The following is a 22,554-nucleotide window of genomic DNA, read 5'->3' as shown; positions in this document are numbered from 1 at the left end:
CGTATAATTCAATTAAAGTTATTATCAGTCGTGGGGAATATATATTTTGATATTTTCAACTAAAATATTTGTCCACTTGAATAGAAATATGTGATGAAGTTAATCCATGTCAAGATATTCCCTAGCCTGCCCTAGAGGAATATGACAACTTCTTTCCGTTTAGCAATGTAGAATCCTGGGAAATTTTCAACTTAGCGGACATTTTGTGATGAACAATTCCTTCAACTCATAAATTTTTCGTTTTCAAGCAGCTGGAAACATGTCAGAGAACTATGGTAAAGCAGAAATTACTTCTTAATATTTCAGAAAATAGCACTTTGTTAATCAGCTGTGTTTTCGTTGCGTGAGTGTAGCTGTTCCCAGCCAAATGATGTTTAGTCGATCGCTAGTCAGCACAATTTTAAGAAATTTAAACTGTTTTGTTTTATTATTTTTCCCGCAGATTTCCTATTTAAGTTTTTGGTGATCGGCAGCGCTGGAACAGGAAAGTCGTGCATTCTACATCAATTTATAGAGGGGAAATGTAAGTTACAACGTTATTTGTGTCAAATAAAACACAGAGCACCTGAAAGATGCCAAGTTGCATATTTTTTTTTACATAACACGTCGATATTGATACGTTTTGCAGATTTGAATTACTTGACTCCTTTTGCTTTGATGAGCTTATTTTTTTTGTTTCTCTGTTGTTTTGGATTTTTGTCTCTTGCTTGCGCTCGTTTGTATGTTCATCTTAAAATTGTTCATATGTTTGACAGTCAAGCAAGACTCCAGCCACACTATTGGTGTAGAATTCGGCTCCAAGGTAGTCAATGTTGGTGGCAAGTCTGTGAAGTTGCAAATTTGGGACACGGCTGGACAGGAAAGATTCAGGTAAATTTATCCAAGCTTCTGTTAGCCAGTGCAGTGTATGATTTTCCACATCCTTCAAATTTTTATCGCTACGATTTCGAATTTGTAATATTTATTCAAATCCCTGTTAGCTTGTGCAGTGTATGACTTTCTACTTCCTTCAAGAGATATGCATACGTTTTCGAATCAATTTTAAGCAAGTGTTTTTCCTTTTTTTTGGCATTAGCTGTACATGGCTAAAATTAGTCAAAATCCTACAGCCTTTCCACATCTTGTTTTTTAATTCTGTTTTTGTGGGAAAAGTTGATAACTTCTCATTTAAGTGACTATGGCAAAGTTCGTTCACAAAATCAGTTTCAGCCTTACAGGGTTCTCCTTATCAGGTGGTAACCAGTTGTTTACTCCTACCACTTGTAAGAGCGCTTATTACTCTCTGCAAATGCTCAGAACCCTTAAAAAATACACATTTTTGGTGAGCTAATCTGCTAAGAAAGCGTAATAACAAGCAGCCAGTGTGCACTATTTGAGATCTATGTGTGCTTTAGTTAGCTAAAACTGACTGGTATCTTTTGAATTTCAAAGCAAGAGTGATTTTTTGCGGGCTTTCAGCTAAATCTCATAACATTTGTCAGTTCTCTGCATGTGCAAATGTGGTGTTGTTTCGTTGTTCAGTTTCCACGATGAAACAGCAGCAAACAATGCTGTCGTTTCTGTCCAGTAACAAGAGGTCATGAAGAGTGGCTGGTAAGCTTTACAAGAATTTTAGGGGTAAACAAAACAAAGATTACATACTAGTGATGGATAAGCAGCCAATAACCAGAAATAACCGCCTTGACAGCTCTACAATTGTAAGATGTATAATGAACATGTGGGGACAAAGCTATTCTTCATCAGGAAATTCTACTTGAAATGTGTTTCAGACAACGGTTTGAAAGAAGTCTTGAAAATAAAATCTCTCAACAGCGTAAAAGTTCTGAATTTGAGATGATTAGAACATGAATTCAGCTATTCAATGTGATTCGATTTCATAGCGATGCAATTCATAGCTGACACTGCTGATTTTTCAGTGACATGCCATGTAAGTGATGCCAAAGATATCACCCAAATCGAAGGGAGACCAGTTTACGTTATAAGCAGTTTGGAAAGGGCATAATCAAATATAATTCTTTAAAACAAAATTTTACTTTGTTTTGTTCAACCTCTGAACCTAAAGGTGTATCATTCACATTATAAATTTTTCGATGGAGAATTTTTGATAGGCGCAATTTACTGTATGCTTTAGGCAATGACAAAGTTGCGGATCACCAGCTACCTGAAGCTGCAAATGTGCTTTACTGGTTTGAAAAGGTCCCTTACCTGTTGTGCTGAAAACTAGGGAGAACCCTGTCCTTAAAGATTATAGGTGAAAAATTCTCTAAAGAAATAAATATGTAATACATATTGTTGTGTCATACAGTTAACATACGGTTAAACACAATTTTGAGCAACAGAGCTTAACAAAAATAGAGATGATACCAGTTCTCCTTTCAATTGTAAAATGTAGCAACCTTTAAGGATAAGTTCTTATATGGAGATATTCATCTGTAACAGTTTCAACAATACTCAATAGATGTCAACCAAGATTTCAGTTTTACTTAGTGCCATCCTGCATTTTTATCTACAGTTTTATAATATAGATTGCAAATTCATTGGCTCTGTTTCAGGCAGTTGGTAACATATTTTCAGGGATCTAAGATAATAAATTCCTGACAGCACTGAGAACTGAAAGTATGTTTTGGCTGGGACTTGGCCTAATGGACAAGAGAGCAAGAAAATTTGCTGGCCCAGTCTGGAATCTATTTACCTCAGGCAATATTGTTACTCCTATATTTGATGAATTAAAATTTTGTCTCGGAACAAGGCTTAGGGGTCACAAATAAAGTATATGGCTTCTTTCCATTTCACAAAAATTTTCTCTTTCCCTCAAAGCGTCTTTTTCATTTTTGTTATTTTGATGATAGGTCTGTGACGAGGAGTTATTACAGAGGAGCAGCAGGAGCTCTTCTGGTTTATGACATTTCAAGGTAAATAACCTTACTATGCTGACTGAGGTACTTGGAGAACACTTGGGAGAGACAAGTGGCTAATGGTTCATGTACAACCTGACTGCTCTAGACTCCTGGGCCAGATCTGAAAGCTTTAAAAGAAAATTCAGTCTAATTTATTTTTGTCTGGAATATGACTATTTGATGCACTAAAAAGAACACAGAAAATTATCCCAAAAAGGCTTTTGACTAAAGCAATAAAGAAACCCAGATTAAAATTTAACCTTGGGTTTAAGTGCTAATTGGCCTTCAAACAATTGGGCCCTGGAGGGAAGTTCCAGCTGACGTCAAGTGCTGCTTGAACTCTGGGAACCTCTACCCACCAGCCTCCATTCTCTGAGTTTAAGAGTGTTGCAATATTTTTTCTTTGAATTTTTTTAATTTGTTTTGCGAAGGGGTTACGCTTGTAGTCCCAGTCTCATAGAGCCATTTATGAGGAGTAATCCTTTATTCCCATCTCTTTTACTCTTTAAATCCCAACATCTGATTGTTGATTCTCCCTTCTAACTGCTACACAATTTCTTGTGAATAAGTTATGAGAATTTGGTGTTAGATCAAGATAACAACTTCTACCTGATGAGTCTGAGTATTCTCATCACCTGTTTACTGAATATTGTAAGAATGTTATAAGGAAAGTTTACACCAGAGTCAAAGAGTTGAGATTGGGCAACTTACATCATGCTACAATATTGTCTTGGGCAATCATTCAATCAATCAATCAAACAATCAATCAATCAATAGACTTTATTTTAAGAGGGGAGCATGTAGTGGAACTGATGACATTGTGGCCTTCTGTAAGAAAAAGCTTTAACTAAAAAAAAACAGTGATTGATGATCTATGCTAGAAATGTTACTGCAAAAATAAAAAAATAAAAATAAAAAAAATTATGAAAGATATTCGGAGATCTATTATCTTTTAATTTGTCAGGTTTTAAAAATTCCTCTAACTCTGGTAAACCCATTAGGCTGGAAGTTATGGCTGCAGTTATTTTTCATTAAAAAATAATGATATATTATTCTTTTCAAGGCAATTGTTGGCAGAAACAATTACCTTTGCATATGGTATCTTTTTTTTGCTTGTGATTGCAGCCGTGAAACGTACAACTCTCTGACAAACTGGTTGACAGATGCCAGAACCCTTGCCAGTCCAAACATTGTCATAATCCTCATCGGTAACAAGAAAGATCTGGATAGCGACAGAGAAGTCACATTTCTGGAAGCTAGCAGATTTGCACAAGAGAATGGTCAGTAAATACATGGAGGAAAAGGAATAAGGCTCAAAAGAAATGGATTATTCACATTGTTAGACAAATGGTTACCAGAAAATTTTGTTTTTTGACTGTCTGCTTTTTTTTTTCTCTATGCAGAGTTGATGTTCCTAGAGACAAGTGCTCTTACAGGAGAGAATGTTGAAGAGGCCTTTTTAAAGTGCTCAAGAACCATCCTCAGTAAAATTGAAACTGGTAGGTGACTTACATACCTCTACAGTGGTTAGGTGTCAGCACTGAGGACCACCCAGTTGCTTAGGGTAACTCCTTTCTCTAGGGATTGTTGTGGAGTGGTATACCACCTGCCTGGGTCTCAAGTCTCCTATTAACACTCTGTCAAAGACATTCCTGACTTCACCTGAATGTTACCTGTCTACTAAACTTGTAGTCTTCTAAGTAGTTTATCATTATGAATACTGCATTGATGGATGGTACAACCACAATATTTTGTTTAGCTTAAGTGATTGTGTATAATGCAACAATGTTTTTTGAAAACTCTATCACTTACCGGTAATCGTGTCTTCAACTAGTACATGAAATGTCAATAACTGAACACAATTTTTCTTTGCTGTGTTCTACAGGTGAATTGGACCCAGACAGGATGGGTTCAGGAATTCAGTATGGTGATCCATCACTCCGAAGATCAATACGGCCTGGGAGACAGGAAGAACGGCAGAAATGTGCATGCTAACCTCAATCTCATTCCAATCTTACTACAGTAGTAAAGAAACCTTGTTAAGTCTGCATAGTTAGTTGAATACAAGACTTTTGTGGTTTAAAAAAAGTGATGTATGATAGACTTGTAATTGCAGTGGGTGCATAATCATCTCCTTAAAAGTTTGATAAATAATCCTGCATGGTGAATACAACACATAAACCTACAAGATATTATTGAATACTCCTTTGCTCTTAAGTAAAGATAGATTACTGATTCCTTGTTAACATTTTGTAATAAGTATGTGTACAGCTTAGCTGCCAATGAGTCTTGCAGTCTTAGACTTAGAATTACAGATCTTCTACATTTACTGATTAACACATTGCCACCAAGGCAGTGAAGGCAAATCAGAGGGTTGGATGGAAAAAGAAAAGGTTGCAACATTTTCAAATATAACCAATCACTGCAAAGTAGTACAGGCAAACCTTGATTATCCAGAGTCGTGAGGATTTGGCTGAAAAGTTTGGATAATCAAAAGTTCAGATAATGTAAAATATGAATTTTAAGGAGCCAAGACTGTAACTGAGTGTGTATCATATAAATCACTGTGCGTCACCTTTTGAATTTTCCAAAAATATTTTAAAAAGACAGTAAAGTTAACCATCGACCTCATATGATGTAAAATGATGATGTAAATCAGTTTGTTTTAAGCTGCTTTTGTGTGTATGTTGCTAATTTTATCATTCCATGGAGCTCCATTAATAGAATAGCATTACATTTGCTTTGTTTGATGTGAAAAAGTTGTGACAGATCTCACATGTTAGGTATGAATATTCACAAAAAATGGAACCAGAGAGATGAGTCCTGAAAAATGAAATCCAGATTATCGAGGTCTGGATAAAGGAGGTTTGGCTAAGCAAGGTTCAACTGTACAATTGACATATTTTCTGTTTTCCTGTTGATGTTTCAGTGTTATGTGATCCTATGTCTTTCAAATGAATAATATACTCTTGCATGCCTGTAGGGTTGTCAGAGTTTGTATGGAAGAATACACTGGTATCAGTTATTACCTGACAATGGCTGACCAAAAAAAAAACGTTAAAGAAAGGCACAGTTACTAAATTGCCCCTAGTAACTAGCATTTTTAAAGTGCATGCCGAGTTTGAATTGTTGCATACAAATGCTTTACTCTCCAACATCAGTATGCTTATTCTTCATACAGTTCTCTAGTTGTTTCTTGTGAAACTGACAAAGATAATTTTTTCAGCAGTCAGAAGCTTGTTTTGTTGGCAATTATTTCCTTTAAGGCCAGTTCAAGTAGCAGCAAATTCAAAACCGATCCAGTCAGTTTGATTTCCTCTTGATTGTAATGCTCTGTAATTCTGATTATGACACTTACTCCTTCTAAGTGAAAGCCAGCCTCTAGTCTTTTTACCTTGATGTTTGATTCAGGAATGCTGCTTTTAGGAGAAACTAGATGCTAGTTACCCTCAGGGGCTAAGTTTTTATAAAACACCTGTGAAATAGCCTTTTCGTCCTGTGATTGTCTTAAGTTAGTAGTAGTGGCTTTGGTACATGCACTGTAAAATTGTCCTTTGAGGAACTTGTCAAGGATGAGTTTGTTACTGATGTCTGGAAATTGAATTAAATTTCCATATTGTTAAATTGTTAGCTTAAATAGGCACTCAGAGAGTGCTCATTGATAACAACCCAAAGATGTCTTTACCTGATTCTGATATTATAAGTTACTGTAGTTAGTCTTTTTTTCAAAAACTGTTATGCAGTTTCAGTCTTCATTTTTAAAATGGAAATGTCACACTACACTGTTTGGGTGTTCTCATCCACGACATGGAATCTATTCAATTACCACTTGTGATTTATAAGCACATTTTGGCCTGTGTAGTCACTTTACTGTTTTAACCCTTATACCCCCATGATCTCTTGAGTAATTCTCCTTACTGTCTGTCATACATTGCTTATAATTTTAGTGTGGAGAATTTGGTATTGAGTCAGTTATAATTTACTAACTGATATTTTTCTATATTCTCATCACTTGTCTTTGAGATTGTATTGATATTGTTAGGAGAAATTCTGTCTTGGTCATTACTGGGAGTGAAAGGGTTTAAAACTGTGTGGAAAGAAATTGCCTGATAGGGATGTACCTTAGTTAATGTGAACTTGGGTCAAATTCTTTGCTTGTCTAAATTTGGCCTTGCTGCAGTAGTTATTGCTGCATATATTTAATATTGGTTTTTTAGATATTTTAGCCTGTGTTCTTTTTCTTTCTTTTTTTCTTTGTGGGCTGAAGACACACTTTGTGAGGTTCAATTGTTAACTGTTACTTTAATTAAGACTGATTGAGCAGAGAAGAAAAATTGAGTCACTTTCTAAAATTATTTTGATAGTGGCTAAAACTGTTATTAAGCTCATTGAATCACATGGGGCAATTTCAAAGACCACAGATCTTATAAAATAGTGGAAATAAAGATGAAATGCATGAGAAAAGAAAAACTCCCAACAATTTTGGTAGAAAAGTTTTCCACCCCAGAACATGCTTGACATTTTGCCACTGTTGCAACAGTTATAAAATGTGTGGTATAGGAGTGGATGAACTTTTGGTCTGATTTTTTTTTCTTTCTTTTGGTGTAGCTGCAAATGTGAAATGGGGCGGACATGCATTTTTAATATTGCAAACACACAGGTGCTCTAAATACAACCAGCACAAAAGTAATCATTTAGAATCAGTAATAGAGAATAACCTTGCCACCTGTAATTATTTTGGTACTGGTATGGGATCAATATCAGTACCTGGGCAACTGCCCACCTACCCCTCCCATAACCCAACATTAACCCTTAGTTGTTATAAATTGACTGTTGTTGGGTTAGGGGAGGGGTAGGTGGACAGTTGCCCAGATACTGATATTGATCCGTGGTATGTATGCAACACAACTTTGCTTATTATTATTTTCAGTTTAAATAATTAAGCACCAAAAAAAATATGAATTTCTTGTCAGTAAGGATGTACTGTAGTGTAGATTTCACAAATTTCCAAATCTACTACATGAAGAAAAGTTTGTCCTGATAACTTGTTAAGGCATGTGTACTGACCTGTGCAAGTGGACTTCACCCTTAGCTTTACACCCTAACATCAGGATGTATTTTCTCTATACTGTTTTGTAGATTTCCAATGGGAGTGACTAGGAGAATTTGTTTCACAATCAAGAGCTACTTTAGGTGATGGTGATATCTTCCAAACTTTAATTCATGGGTGATGTTGGAAGGTAACTTAGATGCTTGTCACTTTTTGGTCAATTAAGGGTTAAGGTGAAAGTGATTTGCTAAAATCAGACGACCTTTCCCTTGAAACCTCACACACTAATGTTACATGTAAAGAGGCAATATACTTTACTACAAAAAATGGGGAGGAGGACACTGTGTTAGTTTCTGAGGTATGGTATGGGCAATCTTTTAATTGATCTTACTGTATTTTGCCTCATGCACAGCCATGGGATTTTGCTGATTCAGAAATGCTCTCTACTTGGTAAAAACACAGTTTCCATTAGAGGCCTGAGGTAATAGAGAGGGAACTACTCACAGAACTTATGAGAAGATCCCAGCTTACCTTACCAGTGAGATTTGTAAATGGAAGCTCAGTTGTAAAAAATGCTCCTGTCAAAACTTTCCATGAAGATTAGCAGGAAGGAATACTCAATGCAGTACAACAGGAGTAACAGACATTTGAACACAATTCACATGAGATTACATCACAGTATTTTATGCTTTAATCTAGTTAAAAAATGATCACCCTACTGAAGCACAAATTTGACTAAAAAACTCTACACTAAAATAATGTTCAAATCAATGAATCATATTTTGTAGTATATGAACTTTGTACTTGAGTTTGCTTGATGTAATATATCAAACATGAGGAAGAGTGTTTCATTCAATATCTAAACACCAAGAAGTGGTTGAAAAAACGAGGTGCCGAGTTTTTTTTAACCAACTTCAAGGTGTTTGGATATGGGATGAAACCACTTTCAAATGTTTGATATAGCTTCTCAAACCATTAATAATTCTTGAAGAAAATCAAAGCAAAAGTTCACCAAATTTTATGATAATTAAGATCACATATCCAAACCTCCTTCACAGTTGTAATTTCCTTTGTTTTCTCAGCATGAATTACTCATGAGTTTGAGAACAAGTAGTACAACATGGCTGTGATAATTACCACTCTCTAAAATTAAGAACAAACACTTTTGACTGTGATGGTTGGCATGTACTCATAAGTCAAGCACTTGGTCATTTAATGTAAAGTACATGTTATCTCAAAAAGTGTCTCTTGACATCTTCCTCTTTACAAAAGTTTCTCTGATACTCTGTCATCCACCAGGTTTTTGGAAATGCAACATCCACATCAAAATGTGCTGGTGTTTCCTTCTTTTTTACTGCTTCTTCTCGCAGTTGAGCTTTCTTTTTAATCTCTTGTTGTCTTCTTTTCTGTGCACGAAGAGCAGCAGGATACACCTGAAGGGAGAGTTTCAAAACTTATTTAACCACCCAGTAAACAAATTATTAGTAATAATAAACATGGCCATTAATACTTTACTTGATTATCTTTACTTTACCCGTTAAGATCAATAGGCATATTCTTTGTACTATTCTGTACTCATTTCCGAAGGTGCTAAAAAGGAGAATTTGTTTAAAATTCAAGAGCTTCTTTGGTTGGTGATCATTTCTTTCATTCTCATGGCCTAATAATGAGTGGGTGAAAGAATTCCTCCATAGAACTTTAATACATTTTTGGTAAAAAAGGTGAGGAGAAGATGGAATTAGATCAACTGATGGGTGATTTCTTAGGTTAATGCCAAATGTTTAAAGCTAAAATGAACAGACAGTACAGAGACTTGATCATTAGATCTTGGAAGCAAAAGTGTTAAGTACGACAAGAAGCTTTTTTTCCGCCATTAGCACTTAAATAAATTATTTAACATTCATTGCACTCCAAAAATTAGTTCCTTAATTAACAAAAAGAAACAAACTCTCACTGGAGGATTTGAAGACGTACATCTCCGCATAAGATTCATTTGCCAACAATTTTGCCTCATAATAGGTCAAACTATATGCTCTAAAGGTTACTGCTATGATAACCTCCCGACAATATTCCACCGACAACATTGTTTTTAAAATTAACTTAAATCTTTATTTGTTTACTCGCCTCGGGCTGTGAAGCCAGCACATTATGAGTTTTCCACATGTCTACAGGTCCTTCGTTAGCCATTCCATAAGGGAGAAAGGGCGCTTTCTTTCTTCTATCCCTAGAGATTGGATCCTTTTCCGGTGAATTCGAGTGTGATCGCTGTTTCTTTTCATCTCCCGACGATCTGTGATGTTTACGCCTGTGATCTCTGCCACCGCGAGACTCACGTTCGTTTAGTCTCGCGTCCTCCGCAGAACGCGTATGTTTTGGTTTTTCTTCTTTCTCTGCTTCGTCAAACTTAAGTCTTTCAGGCAAAGGTAAGGCTCTTTCAGCATGATCGTTCTCTTTGAAATCTTTCTCTTCTTCCCATGCGTTCTTTGGCGGTTTTTTATCAGCTTTTTTCTCGTCTGGATGAAACTGACGGCGTCCCCCATCATAACTGCCATCGTGTGCCGGAATCTCTTCAATATCTTCTTCTTCACTTTCGCTGTCCCACCTCCAAGGCTGATGACGATGTTCTATTGACCTTCGATCTGACCTATACTGCAACTTACTAATAAATTCTTCCTTACCATAATCATCCCACAGAGGTTTTCTATAGGCCCGTCTGTAGGCTGAACTGTACACCATCTTGCATTCACGCTCGACGAAGTATGGGAAGCGAAGCCTGGATAGTTCTGTTCTGAATGCTGATTGGACACTTCGATTCCCGTTGTCATGGACGCCATGTGCAGTCAAACTTTTCCCGCGAAGGGAATATTTGGTTGGTCATGTTTCATGACTTCCAATATTATCTCTAGAGTGGTAAAATAAAACTTCTCGCTTCACCTATTGATCTATTTTATCAGTCTTTGGTCGGCCAAAGGCATTTACCAGTAGGCTAACGATGTTTTTTTTTTTCGCTATTGCAGTTGCCGGACATGCATGGAATTATTTGCAAGAGGAGTTGATTGTTTGTTCTTTTCTCGCTGCATTTCATTTCGATTTGACCGCCGTGAGGATGATTAAAACCCAACTCTGTGGTCAGCCTAATTCTCAAAACTCCAGCTATAGATAAATATTTGTGATGCTGTGGGTACTTTCAAAGTAATGATACACCTAAAAAATTATTTATTTTTCATTTAGCCTAAGTTTATTAAAATCTATATCTTAGATCTGTGTTAATCCTTTCTTTACCCGTTCTTGTCCCATAAAAGATTAATTTTTGGTTCTCGAAATTGGCAAGGCTCAGTCAGTTAAGAATCCTACACGAAAAGGTGCAATGCCGCATTTTTATAATAGCTTTAACTCAAAAGGAAATGGTGAGGGACAGACGCTTAATTTTGCTAAAAACTGACTCCTACGGTTACATTTTGCTAAAATATGTAATATAATTTGCGTATTGTTGGCAGCTTACCAGGCAGGCGCTTTCTAGGGCGTTTGATCGAAGGAGCATGAACAAATCAGTTCCTCTCGCTACTAGTTAGGTGAAGCTGGACCTTTTAGCTGAGAGCTTCAACAGTGTGCGGAAGGCGAAAAGTTAGCAATGGAAGAACAATCATTTTAATAAGTTAAATTAACTCTCTTATAGAGAAAACCTGAGGACTACTGATTGAGTAAAACAGTGATTGGAGTCAGACCTCGAGTAAATGACCGGCCCATATTATCTAGGCGGGGACGGGCTCGAATCGCGTTCAGGCTGGAATTTTTCAGGCTCTCATTATAAAAATCTGCAATTGGTAAAATTGCGGTCCACTGGTGCTCTTTGCTTAATTATGGATCAGAAGTTTTCAGTTTTCCAGGTTCTTATGAACATATCAAACTCTTTCCCCAGTGCGACGAACATTTGTTTTTCTCGGTTCCAGGTGTACGCAACCACTAACCCCACGTAATGCGCATGCTCTCCGTTGCGAATTTTCAAAATGGCGGACAGGTCAAAGAGGGAAATTAAAAAAACAAAGCGATTTTGCAATGAATTCTCAACATACACCCTCGTTAGAGAGGCGAATCCACGGAAGAAAGATACAAAACTGTATGATATTGAGATCGATATGATATTAAATCGATACCGAGGGCCCGTTTAATTGCCTTCCGCCACGATTATTAGCTTTCTTGACAGCTTTCTGAAGACAGAATACTTTCTTCCTGAAGACTTCTGATATGCGGCTATTGATTATTACACCTCGTATACCTGATTGCTCAAACACTTTGTTTACGATTGTTTAAAGGACCGACTCATGGTTCTCCGTCTTCGTCTTGACATTGCTTTGAAATAGTATAGACTAGTAAGCTGAAACGAAAAATTAATCAGGGAAGTTTACGAAAAATCCAGCAAACAAGCTTTAAAAAGGCAATTATTTAGACTTCATACTTCAACGAACTTCACAAATCTTACTTGTTTATCTTGTAAGTAAACGATGGCAGATTAATTCCCGAAGCGCTTTCTGAGTTTCCCGATCCCTCTCCTACTGCTTTCACGCTTACAAAACAGGAAATATTAAAAGGAGGAAGATACAGCTGTTTTGAAACGCCATTTGACGAAGGTAAATCTGCTTTTTGTTCGACACTTTACATATCAAAACAAAGGAAATTTGTTCCTCTTTTTGATTCTGGCGGTACATTTTAAATTTGCGCCTGCGTAAAAGAGATATCGCCCGAGACCCTTCGCTCGGTCGTGTTTTGATCAAAAACGCCTTGTTAATTTCACGCAACCGCTCGGAGAAAAGGTAAAAATGACGAGGGAAAAACTTTATCTTCAAGTTAGAAAATTAGCGAAATAGAAAGCCACAATATTATAGTTTAATATTTCAGAGGTACATTGAGTGCTTTTTCCGTAGAGAATCCGCACGATGGTAAAACATTCAAAAATTACACTCGATTTGAGTGGGGTGTTGAAGTGGGCGTGGTCACTACATTCATGTTAAGACTATTTGTACCCCATGAGTTTGATATGCTTTAGGAAAATGCAAATTATGTCGTTACTATTATTCAAAGAGCTGAATATCATAGTTAAATAAAACCAAGCGTTTACTTTGTTTAATTTAAGATCTTTATTTTGATTAAACAACAACTGTCAAAATTTTATCAGCAAAAATGAAATCGCCAATCGCAATCTCGCTCAGTATCACCTGAATTTCTATTGAGACAAAACAAAACAAAACAAAAATGGATCATTTGCTTGCGGTTGTGAACATCTTACTGAACCAAGATGTATCCCATGGCTGGGGTGGTCTTGTCTCCATTGTCACCACTATGTCGCGCTACGTTCCCACACGACTGGTTCTCGTCAGGATACCCTGCAGTACCAAATCCAATCCTGGAATCATTAGTGTTGCAATCATTCTCGTTATTACTAGTGATACCAATTCTTGCCTTTGAATGGTCATCTCGGTCAGCTTTAGCATTGAACCCTTCTCTGTTACAGTTATGCTGTAAGGAGGCGTGGGGGCCAATCAGATCCTTCCACGCGTCTCGTCCCAGTGAGGTGGCCCGATATTCGCCATCAGCGATCAGTGAATGGAGAGAGGTGGCTTGTTGGTCGATGACTTGGAATCTGACTGGATCATTTCCAACCTTCATACCAACACAGATCTTAGAGAAGGGTGTTTTCCAGTAGGTCGATAACTTTGTTTCGTGTGCGTCAAACCCAGTCTCCCCGCCATGAGTGTTAAACGTTATCAGGTCGGTCCACAGGGCAGAATCATAAGTGAAGTGTTTCTAAAAAATCAATTTTTTAACATGACGTTTAAAAAAAAAATACTGATGAATGAATGAATAAATAAATCAAGGGTAAAAAACAGAAAAATATCATCACTTGATAAATAACTGGACAGATAGATGGGTGGATTAATGAATGACTCGGTGAATCGAATAAACGAATCAGTGAAAAGGAGAATCAATTGATGCACGAATGAAGTAATTAATAAATCAATCAATCAATCAATCAATCAATCAATCGATGTACTGATGTACCCGTAGATGTGTTAAAACCTTCCCAACACATGATCCACGACCTACTGTGATTTTTCTTCCCTCTCCCAGTTTTTACTTTTAATCCCTGAAAAGTGTCTTTTAGCAAGAAACTTTTTTTCTCCGCAGCCGTCAAATTTGATTTCAACATAGGAAATTCAAATTGTAAAACAATTCTAAAAAAAAAAAAAAAAAAAAAAAAGGTCGGAAACTGAATTGTGGACGCGCAATTTTGTTTCTTTGACTGCTCGGAAGTGAATGACACTTGCTAATCACTTCCAAATCAGCCAATCAGCGCGCGCGAAAAGTCTTATTAAACTGTATGGGATGCACTAAAAGATGAAGTAAACTGTCCTGGGTACTAGATAGAATAGAATGCTCTCTTTTTTCCCTGAGTCCTTTGATGAAGACCACAGTTTTTATTTCGTGATCGTTGCTATTGTAACTGATACCTTTGTTCCGTCTATTTTCATGACCATCGTCCATCCACCTCCTCCGCAGCCTTCAAGTGGAGTCACCTGACAGAAAACGGGCATCTTTTTGCCTCCAACATCCAGTGTGTAGGCTTTGTTTCCATCGGATCTGATTGGAAAACAGTATTCATGAGACTAGCAATATCAATGGTAATAACAAAAGGTATACTTACAGTAATAATAATTTATAATAGTAAGTGTTATGAAAATAGTGATAATGAGGGTAGTTGTAATTGAGGGTCATAGAAATATTTTAGGGAATGTGTTAAAGGAGAGGTCTCCGGAATATTTTCTCCCCACATACTTATTTCCAGATACCTATACTAGATCCAAGTTAACTAGTATTGTAATCTGCTATTGGAATATCCTCCGTTAGACTCAAAATCTAGTGGGCGGTCGAGCTTTGTGGCCCTTGTCCTAATAAACTTAGTTACGATTAAACGAGTTTCCCGGTGTCCACATAAAATGTCTCCTAATGAAGGTTAGAGAAGTACTGTATGGATTGTTCTTTCTTGTAACTGAGTGTTTTAAGTTCGATCCCAGCCGACTCATTATGTTTCCAGTTTTTGGTGGCTCATTTTCCTCTTAGCACACTCATGCCGCGCGCGTTATGTTGACGACTAGAGACTAGACTTCGAGTAGTCTTCAATACTCAGCACCAGTTTCTCCTTCCGCGCGTCTCGCTTCCGAGGATTCATGTGGTGCAAAGATATTAATTTCTGGTCGATTTATATTAACTACGTGACGGATTACGCTGGGAAAGATTAGTTACTGTTTGTAGTCTGACTGAGCAAGAGTCAGTTTTGATACGAAGCTCCGCCTCAAACCTCAACTCACCGTGTCTTATAGAGGTGTTCCGTATTACAACAATTAATTATTTTACGTGGTCTTGATCTGAATTCAGCTTCATCATATACTAACCTTCCATTGTCCACAACTTCCTTGCACGACTTGGGCGTAGTCTCTAGTGCACGACCTGGAATATGGTATCAAAAAGAAAAAAAAACTATGAACTATCTCATGGCTTCAAGCGGGTTGGCCGCTTATTTCAATCTATGATTAATCTCTCCTGCTCATAAGTTCCTCTAAGAGTTTTTGGCGAGCAGAAAACATATCTTAAATGGAGACAAATTTGTAATGTCCCTCAGTCGCACGATAGTCTTACACAGTCATCTGTATAAAAAATTTTGTTTAAGATTTCACTCCAACCAAGTGGCTCTCTTGGCGACAGAGACTAACTCCTAGTTTTTCTTTAAGAGTCCAAGATGAAGAGAGACATTGTGGGAATTAAGTTTTGTGCTTAAAAACACAACACAACACCCGGCCAGGCTTCGAACTCAGATCTTTCGACCTAGCGCACCAGGCTACCATGTGTCAAATAGTTCTAATTATGGAAAAAGGGCTCTCACTTAGTGTGGAAGATACGGATGAGGTAAAACAACAGAGAACAAGAAAGACAAAAAACGAGAAAAACAATGGAAACAAAAGGTTAGTAGCCAGAAGTCTCTCAGCAAGTTGCTGTTGCCTATGAAAAAAAAATTCCCTTCGAATCAAGAAAAAACATCTATTTTGCTTTCATCCTTCTCCATCACAACTATTGTTCTAAGACCTGGCGCTTCTGCAGTAAAACTACCAGTACAAAAACCGGCTCTTTTTTCACTTAACGAACGTGCTCTCCGACCCCCCGATTTGTTTCTAACGAAAAAAAATGCACTATCAGGAACAACTCAAAAAGATAGGCATACTGGCATTGACTAATCAAAGATTCGCAAAAGTAACGTGTACGGTTTTTAGAGATATTTATTACGATCATTTTTAAAAGCATAAAAAAAAGTTATTAGATTTTAAATACGATGTGAGGAGAACCAACATTCTAAAGCTGCAACGCCACAACTTACGGACTGAAATCGTGGCGTTACGTAGCGCCAAAGCGGTGGAATGTGCTACTAGAGTCGCACAGAACCGTTGGAACTTCCAAGGCCTTCAGTACAGTATAAAAACATCGATCTTTTGGGCTTTTTAACCTAACGTTTTTATTACTGTTATATTATTTTAGTATATACGATTATCGTTTTTACTTCTTAGCATAACATGAAATAACTTTACATTGTATTTTACGATCCTGACTTCATCTTTTTCAAAATTTCAACATTTTTATTCTTATGTTAAAGTATTTACTTCTAAATTTAATTTTTATTCATGTGGAGTACCTGTAAATTAGCTGGCGTGGCATTTTATAATGTAATGTCACACATGAATAGCTAAACGCATGACACAATAAACTTGTGTTGCATATTTTATGTAAGTAGGCTGTGTTCTATTGTGACGCGTCCTGTGCCTTCTGCACTAAGAAGGGGCCAGAATCTCATTTACCTCCACCACATTGAAGAACTTGTGCTCGTATCAAATCCAGCAACTCATCCACCTTTTTACCCAGCGTGCTGAAAGGATTGACTGGACTAAAGTCGCCTCCTGAACAACAACTTGACGAGCTGTCCTGTTCGCATTGATCTTTAACAGCCACAAGAGACCCAGCTATGGAAGATATCACAGCTGCGACTAACCAAACCTTCATTATGGAGGCACTAGAATCTGTGCACTTAATGAAGAGAAATCAAATTAATATCATATCAATCAAAATACCTCGTAGAGGGTCAAAATTCAAGAAAATTCCATAACCCCTAAAATATTGTGAAGGCGATTTTATTTGAATATTTACATCACAACATTTGTTCAATAAATTGGAAAGCTTAAATAGCATTTCATGATCCAGGCTCAATTGGCTCTGGACGTGAAAGGGTGAAAAGTGTAATTTCTATTCACCAGAATTTGTCTTCCTACGGAGTCATTTTGTCATATAGATAACACGAATATATATCATCAGATTAATTTCTGTAAGAATAATGGCGCAGCGTTAGCTCCAGAAATCCAGAAAGAACTCAGAAGATGTTTTTTTTAAAAAAGGATTAACTAGATATTCATTGTGGTTCAACGTTAAGTTAAAAGTTAAACCGAAATTAAATTGCTTGTGGGAAGACACAGAGTCACCATCAACTGAAGCAACGTACGTTCCTCTGCTATTCTGATATTTGTGGTCACGCAGTCACGTCCAAGGATTACGGAACATTTTGGCACGTGCTCATTATTTCCTAACTTTTAATTAGTGCAGGCATTGAGGCGTGTTTTGTTTTCGCTCATGATTGTAAGAGTTCACGCTTGAGGAATTTTGTTTCTTCTGGTTAATCTCTGTTCATGGAAATACGTGGATATCGATTCTTTCACTCTAAGGCTTTACCACACGTAAACCGACAACGCGATCATCATTTTTAAAGATGTGTGAAAGACTGTGCCCTGCTCTGTTGTAAAGCACACAGGAAGCGGCCAGAGCACGAAAGAAGTGTAAGGGAAAACAATAGATGGAGTCGAGTGTTTTTTTTTACTTCTTGAATAAGCATTCATAAATTTCGATATAAGAGGTTTATTTGAAGTAAATATCCTTCTTGACAATGATCAAAAGTGCCATTTTTAAAATGAAACGTTAGGCTGAATCTAGAAAATTTTGGAAATGCGGTTTTACTACAATTAACAACGTAACCGCAATTAACAACGTAGTATTCACAACGGCTGAAATCCGTGGAATTAGCCGTTCCTAAAAAAATTACTCTGTGCAAAATGATAACTTAAATTTTGTTACCAAACCCACGTTCAGGAGAGCTTAACTATTCAGAAAATAAGTAAGTAGCAAAAAAAGATATATCGATTTACCAAAATGATTATCATTAGTCTAAGAGTTTGTAAACTTGGGAAAAAAATTAATGATAAGATTACTATGGAAGGTCAACGGTACATGAATGATTTGGGTGCAATTATACTGACCTGTTAGGCGCCGACGATTACTAAATCACGATCAAACAAACTGATGTCACTACAGAATTGAACTAGAATACTACGATAGCTTTTCTCCGCATTTATCACACACCAACAAGGAAAAAGTTGCTTTTGAACCAATATCATTCATTAGGGGCGTAAGGCAATTCAGTTGTCGAAATCAACCAATCAGTGATAAATTGGTTATTTACACGGAAAATTTGCGTGTGTATTTCGAACAAAAACCGTGCAATATCTGACGTAATTAACTTCCCTATTGTTTGATTATTCCGCATTTACCCAATTATGGATAGGAAGATACAAAAGCTTTGAATTCAAAACTACAACTAGCTTTTACAGAGATGGTGTTTAATTCTTTCTGCTTCGATCGTCTCTTTGTTTTCGTCCCAATCCATCTATTAATGCGATTAAAATTAAAAAAAAAAAAAAACCAAAAAAAAAAAAACAAGGAAAAAAAAACAAAACAAATAAGACAAAAGAAAAACAAAGACTGCGTGGAAATAAACATTCACGCAGAAAAAGGAACGACAATTTAAAGGTTATTTAAGCTACCTTCCATGCACCTTTGAGCCTTGGGGGTTTAGTTACCGCAAGGAACTACTCCGTTGTATGCAAATACCTGCTGTTGTGATATATATTTCGGAGGGGACCGTGAGAGTGTAGATGGTGCGCCTCTGCGTTATTTTAGGAGCAATTTTGGGCAAATTTTTATTTAAACCTGCCTGTTCGGCCTTGAGTTATTTCCCCCCTCTTTTTGCTGTCTATTTTTCTTGTGCTGAATGACGCTTGAAAATTATTAATTTTTGCTTCAGGATTCTGAAAGGTAGATCATCTCAAAAATGTGATTGTCAAGCTTGCTTTGGTGCTCTGTTTTGTTTAGGATCCAAAAATACTTTGTGATATTTTCGGGCTTCTTTCTTCGTTGCTCTTTCCGGAAACGTCTAGTAGTTGATAATTGTGTTCTTATGTTCTTTGTTTATCAATGCATATTTCCTTGCACTCTACTATTCAGCACCTCTTTAGGGTCTTAAAATTCTCCAGAATGATTTCTGGTCCCTTTCCATGTCGTTCTGTTTATGTAAAGTTTGTTAGCTGATGAGTGCTCTTTTGTCTTCCTTGCGTGTTCCACTTTCACTCTCGTTGATACAAATTTGGAAAACCAAAAGCCGGCATAATCTGTAAAACAAAATTACACTTAAACTATAAAAACTTCAATTTTGGTTTAACAATGGAAGACTTGGAATTAAACGCGAGATCAAAGTGAAAGACCAAAATCTGACCATTGTTAGAGAACAGTGATTTTTTTATCCTTTCGTGTGAGTGTGAGGTATGCGATACAGATTATACCACTTCTTGAGTGGATGCTTTCGATGATCTGCATGAGTTGGAAAACACACAGGATAACTCAATTGACGTCACTTACACGTTGACGTACTAAAACAATGGGGGCGGGAAAGAGGAAAATAACAGCACCCCTTGTCGTACAAAAGTCGGTAGTTATTAACAGTTTTAGACCACCACGAATGATTTCCCTTTCTAATCTTTGCATCATGAAGATTATTTTTCCTTCTGACGAATTTAAATATTGATCATCTGATTTGATTAAACTGTTCTCATGGCTTGGCATCCTCTTTAAATTTCCCTTTCTTGGAGAAATATCTCATTTGAGCATCGCACATCGTCAAAGGCGATGCCAGCTTTAAATGGCCGTCTCTGATGACCCACTTGACGTTTCAATATGGTTGTTTTTGTTGGTTTTGTGTTGTTTCGTTTGTTGTTTTGTTTGTTTTCTTGTTTGTGTATTTTGGCGTGAAAGCTACACTAGTTGCTTCAGATCATTCGATACCAATGCCCAGTTTAAAAATTTGTATAAAAAAATATTGGACTCCAGAATGAGTTATCCGATTTACCACGAATCTAGCTTTTCTGATTAAAGGTAATTGTCATTTATAGATGTGAAAGCTGTTTAATTTTATAAAGATAACGAGCTGTAATTCAGTGACTACTTAAGGGTTTTCTATTCAGTCAGATATCATTGTTACATTCGATGTCCGTTTTCTGCTCTTTCAATAATCAAGTGCCCACAACATGACTTGCAAATAATCGCCCATAAATATTATTGTGTAAATGGTATTTCACCTATTCTAAATTGCCTTTTTGCTCTGCCAGCTATTAAATGCGAATCGACAAGAATTGGCCAAAAAAGATGAAAGTTGTAAAGCAAGAAACGGCAACTTTCTACAACTGCTGTTTGGACATACGACGGGAAATCGACTGAACAAGTCACTGAAGCGAAAATGGAGCCAACCGCCTTAGCCTTTACTTCTTCTAGAAAGCGCGCTCACCTCTCGACTGTGAATTTAAGGAAAAGACTTGTACGCAGTGAAGATCAAGTATTAAGAGAATTATTGATCTCCGTTATCGTAGAAAATGGAAAATTGTCGGTATCTCCCATACTTATTCAACCGTGCCCAATCGTTGTTTAGTAATTATATGTGGGTTAAAATCATATAAGTGCTTTCTTCCCGCTAGTTCAATACAAGACACTTTCTTTTTTCTCTTTGAAACACTCATCACTTGATAACTTAAGAGCGATCCTTCAGAAACAAACCGCGATCACGTAATGTATTCTTAATTAAGTATTTAATATGAAAACACCATCGGAATGCGGAATGCGGAATGCGGAGTTTTATCAGTTAAACTAATTTGTCAGACCATCGCGCGGCTGAAAACACGAAAATGTTTTCTATGTGATGTATGCTAAATGCTTTAAGTCCTTACTACGTATTGAGATCAATTTGGGAGCCAACAAATTTAAAGAAACAGGAATTGTATATCCCTAAGTCATAATTAATCTGAAAAATTTTTTATCTTTTTCTTCTTCATGTTATCAGTATTTGGACTAGATCAACCTTTGAATAAAATACAAAAATTAGTCCAGTTTTACGTTTCCGACAATGTTGCAACTAAAATCACTCTCAAAAAATTCTTCTGTTTAAGTTTTAAGGGTCAGTAGTATTGATAGTGACAACTTTACCCTAACACGCCTTTCACTTCTAATATCTCATCAATTATTCCCCTTACAGTCTACCCTGACACAAGTGTTATGATACTAGTTTGGAGTATTTAGTATTGGATCAACCAGTAATCCCAATTTTTTAAAATTCTCATAGTCTGCTTGATATTGTATTGATATTATAGGGAGAATTTCTGTGTTGGTCACTCATGAGAGTTACAGCAGGGTTGATTTCGATTCTTGTCTTCTTCGTGCTGGTTGATTTATATTTGTAAGAAACAAGCACAGTTCTTTTCACAACAACCTCTCGTTAGTACTCAAAAGAGAGAAATTTACTCTGTGTCTAAGATAAGGATAAGGTTTGGTTCGTGAAGCCGACATAGTTATTTCGCATGAACCTCATTTGAATTGGCAAGCAATGCATTATTCTTAAATTGCAGCAGCGGTTACCTGATGCTGGAGCAATTTTGCGCGCCTTGATATGTGAATTTAGCTCCTCGTTATTTTTTAGACCTGCAATTATCAGAGCTAGAAATGAAGTGCGCTTTGTTTTTAATCCCCAATTTTGCTTTTTGATGGTAAGTTTTCACGCTTGAGGAAGTTCGAATCTTCTGTCTCTGTTGCTATTGCTTAGATAAAGTCTTACATGGTTATATTCTATCACTCCAAGCTTGTACAGAGAGATAGACACTTAACAGTCTCAAAAACTGATACCATGATCAAAATTGTTTAAGAGTTCAGTCGCTCATCACATTCTACAGAGACTTTGGTGCTGATGGTCACAGAGCGAAATAAACACTTACTCATTTCTGCCAGTGAATTTTTCATTTCGTTCTCACACTTCCTATCATCGTCAGTGATGAAACATTTTCACATACCTTTCGCTTTGCGTTGTGTCTTCAGGGATTAGAAGGTTTTGGGACGCTCATGAGATGCAGCTTCCAACACCGATCATGGCTAAGAGCTATGAGAACGTTGCTGTATTGCTCAGGCTTCCACTTGCAAATGTCGCTTACTTCCCAACTACGGACAATTATTCGCCTCTGACACATGGAGTTGGCAAAAGCGATCCAAATAAATTTTCACTTAAACATGGGACTTGGCTGAACCAGTTTTACCAAATGTTACGAAATAAATATGGTTGGCTTGGACCACTTTTCTAAGGGGGAGGGGGGT

The 22,554-nt window shown here is 36.9% G+C and overlaps 4 protein-coding genes and 1 long non-coding RNA gene across 5 annotated transcripts in view; 3 read left to right on the top strand and 2 right to left on the bottom strand.

The window, feature by feature from the left end:
• Positions 1–22,554, top strand: part of LOC113685195 (uncharacterized) — a 298,180-nt gene that overhangs the window by 252,148 nt on the left and 23,478 nt on the right. The gene's annotated exons all lie outside the window — the stretch shown is intronic.
• LOC113685207 (ras-related protein Rab-4B) lies at positions 4–7,367 on the top strand. Its single transcript, XM_027202697.2, has 7 exons — positions 4–275; positions 443–523; positions 756–870; positions 2,850–2,912; positions 4,023–4,177; positions 4,301–4,396; positions 4,783–7,367. Exons 1-7 carry the CDS (start codon positions 260–262, stop codon positions 4,890–4,892), a joined length of 636 nt encoding a protein of 211 aa, XP_027058498.1. The 5' UTR covers positions 4–259; the 3' UTR covers positions 4,893–7,367.
• On the bottom strand, positions 8,616–10,715 carry LOC113685206 (uncharacterized). Its single transcript, XM_027202696.2, has 2 exons — positions 10,072–10,715; positions 8,616–9,380 (listed from the first exon to the last, which is right to left on the bottom strand). Exons 1-2 carry the CDS (start codon positions 10,681–10,683, stop codon positions 9,177–9,179), a joined length of 816 nt encoding a protein of 271 aa, XP_027058497.2. The 5' UTR covers positions 10,684–10,715; the 3' UTR covers positions 8,616–9,176.
• LOC113685205 (putative skeletal organic matrix protein 5) lies at positions 13,064–18,802 on the bottom strand. The gene is made up of 5 exons (XM_027202695.2): positions 18,351–18,802; positions 16,848–17,073; positions 15,396–15,450; positions 14,454–14,583; positions 13,064–13,749 (listed from the first exon to the last, which is right to left on the bottom strand). Exons 2-5 carry the CDS (start codon positions 17,047–17,049, stop codon positions 13,228–13,230), a joined length of 909 nt encoding a protein of 302 aa, XP_027058496.2. The 5' UTR covers positions 17,050–17,073; positions 18,351–18,802; the 3' UTR covers positions 13,064–13,227.
• Positions 20,141–21,302, top strand: LOC113685208 (uncharacterized). Its single transcript, XR_003447543.2, has 2 exons — positions 20,141–20,298; positions 20,532–21,302. It is a non-coding gene; the product is annotated as an uncharacterized LOC113685208 (long non-coding RNA).

The sequence above is a fragment of the Pocillopora damicornis genome, chromosome 7 (assembly GCF_964200805.1).
Source record: "Pocillopora damicornis chromosome 7, jaPocDami1.2, whole genome shotgun sequence".
NCBI lineage: Eukaryota > Metazoa > Cnidaria > Anthozoa > Scleractinia > Pocilloporidae > Pocillopora > Pocillopora damicornis.
Note: the sequence above shows the minus strand (reverse complement) of the source record. Positions and strands in the feature narration are given on the sequence as shown.

Bases quoted from the DNA above. Each gene is read 5' to 3' on its own strand.
- LOC113685207 (XM_027202697.2), top strand. The intron at 524-755 runs GTAAGTTACAAC...TATGTTTGACAG, and splicing joins TCAATTTATAGAGGGGAAAT to TCAAGCAAGACTCCAGCCAC. The intron at 4,178-4,300 runs GTCAGTAAATAC...TTCTCTATGCAG, and splicing joins CAGATTTGCACAAGAGAATG to AGTTGATGTTCCTAGAGACA.
- LOC113685206 (XM_027202696.2), bottom strand. From the start codon at position 10,683: ATGGTGTACAGTTCAGCCTACAGACGGGCCTATAGAAAACCTCTGTGG. The intron at 9,381-10,071 runs GCGAGTAAACAA...CTCTCCCTTCAG, and splicing joins TGCTGGCTTCACAGCCCGAG to GTGTATCCTGCTGCTCTTCG.
- LOC113685205 (XM_027202695.2), bottom strand. From the start codon at position 17,049: ATGAAGGTTTGGTTAGTCGCAGCTGTGATATCTTCCATAGCTGGGTCT. The intron at 14,584-15,395 runs GTTAGTATATGA...TTTTCCAATCAG, and splicing joins GAAGTTGTGGACAATGGAAG to ATCCGATGGAAACAAAGCCT. The intron at 13,750-14,453 runs GTATCAGTTACA...TTGATTTTTTAG, and splicing joins TGAAAATAGACGGAACAAAG to AAACACTTCACTTATGATTC.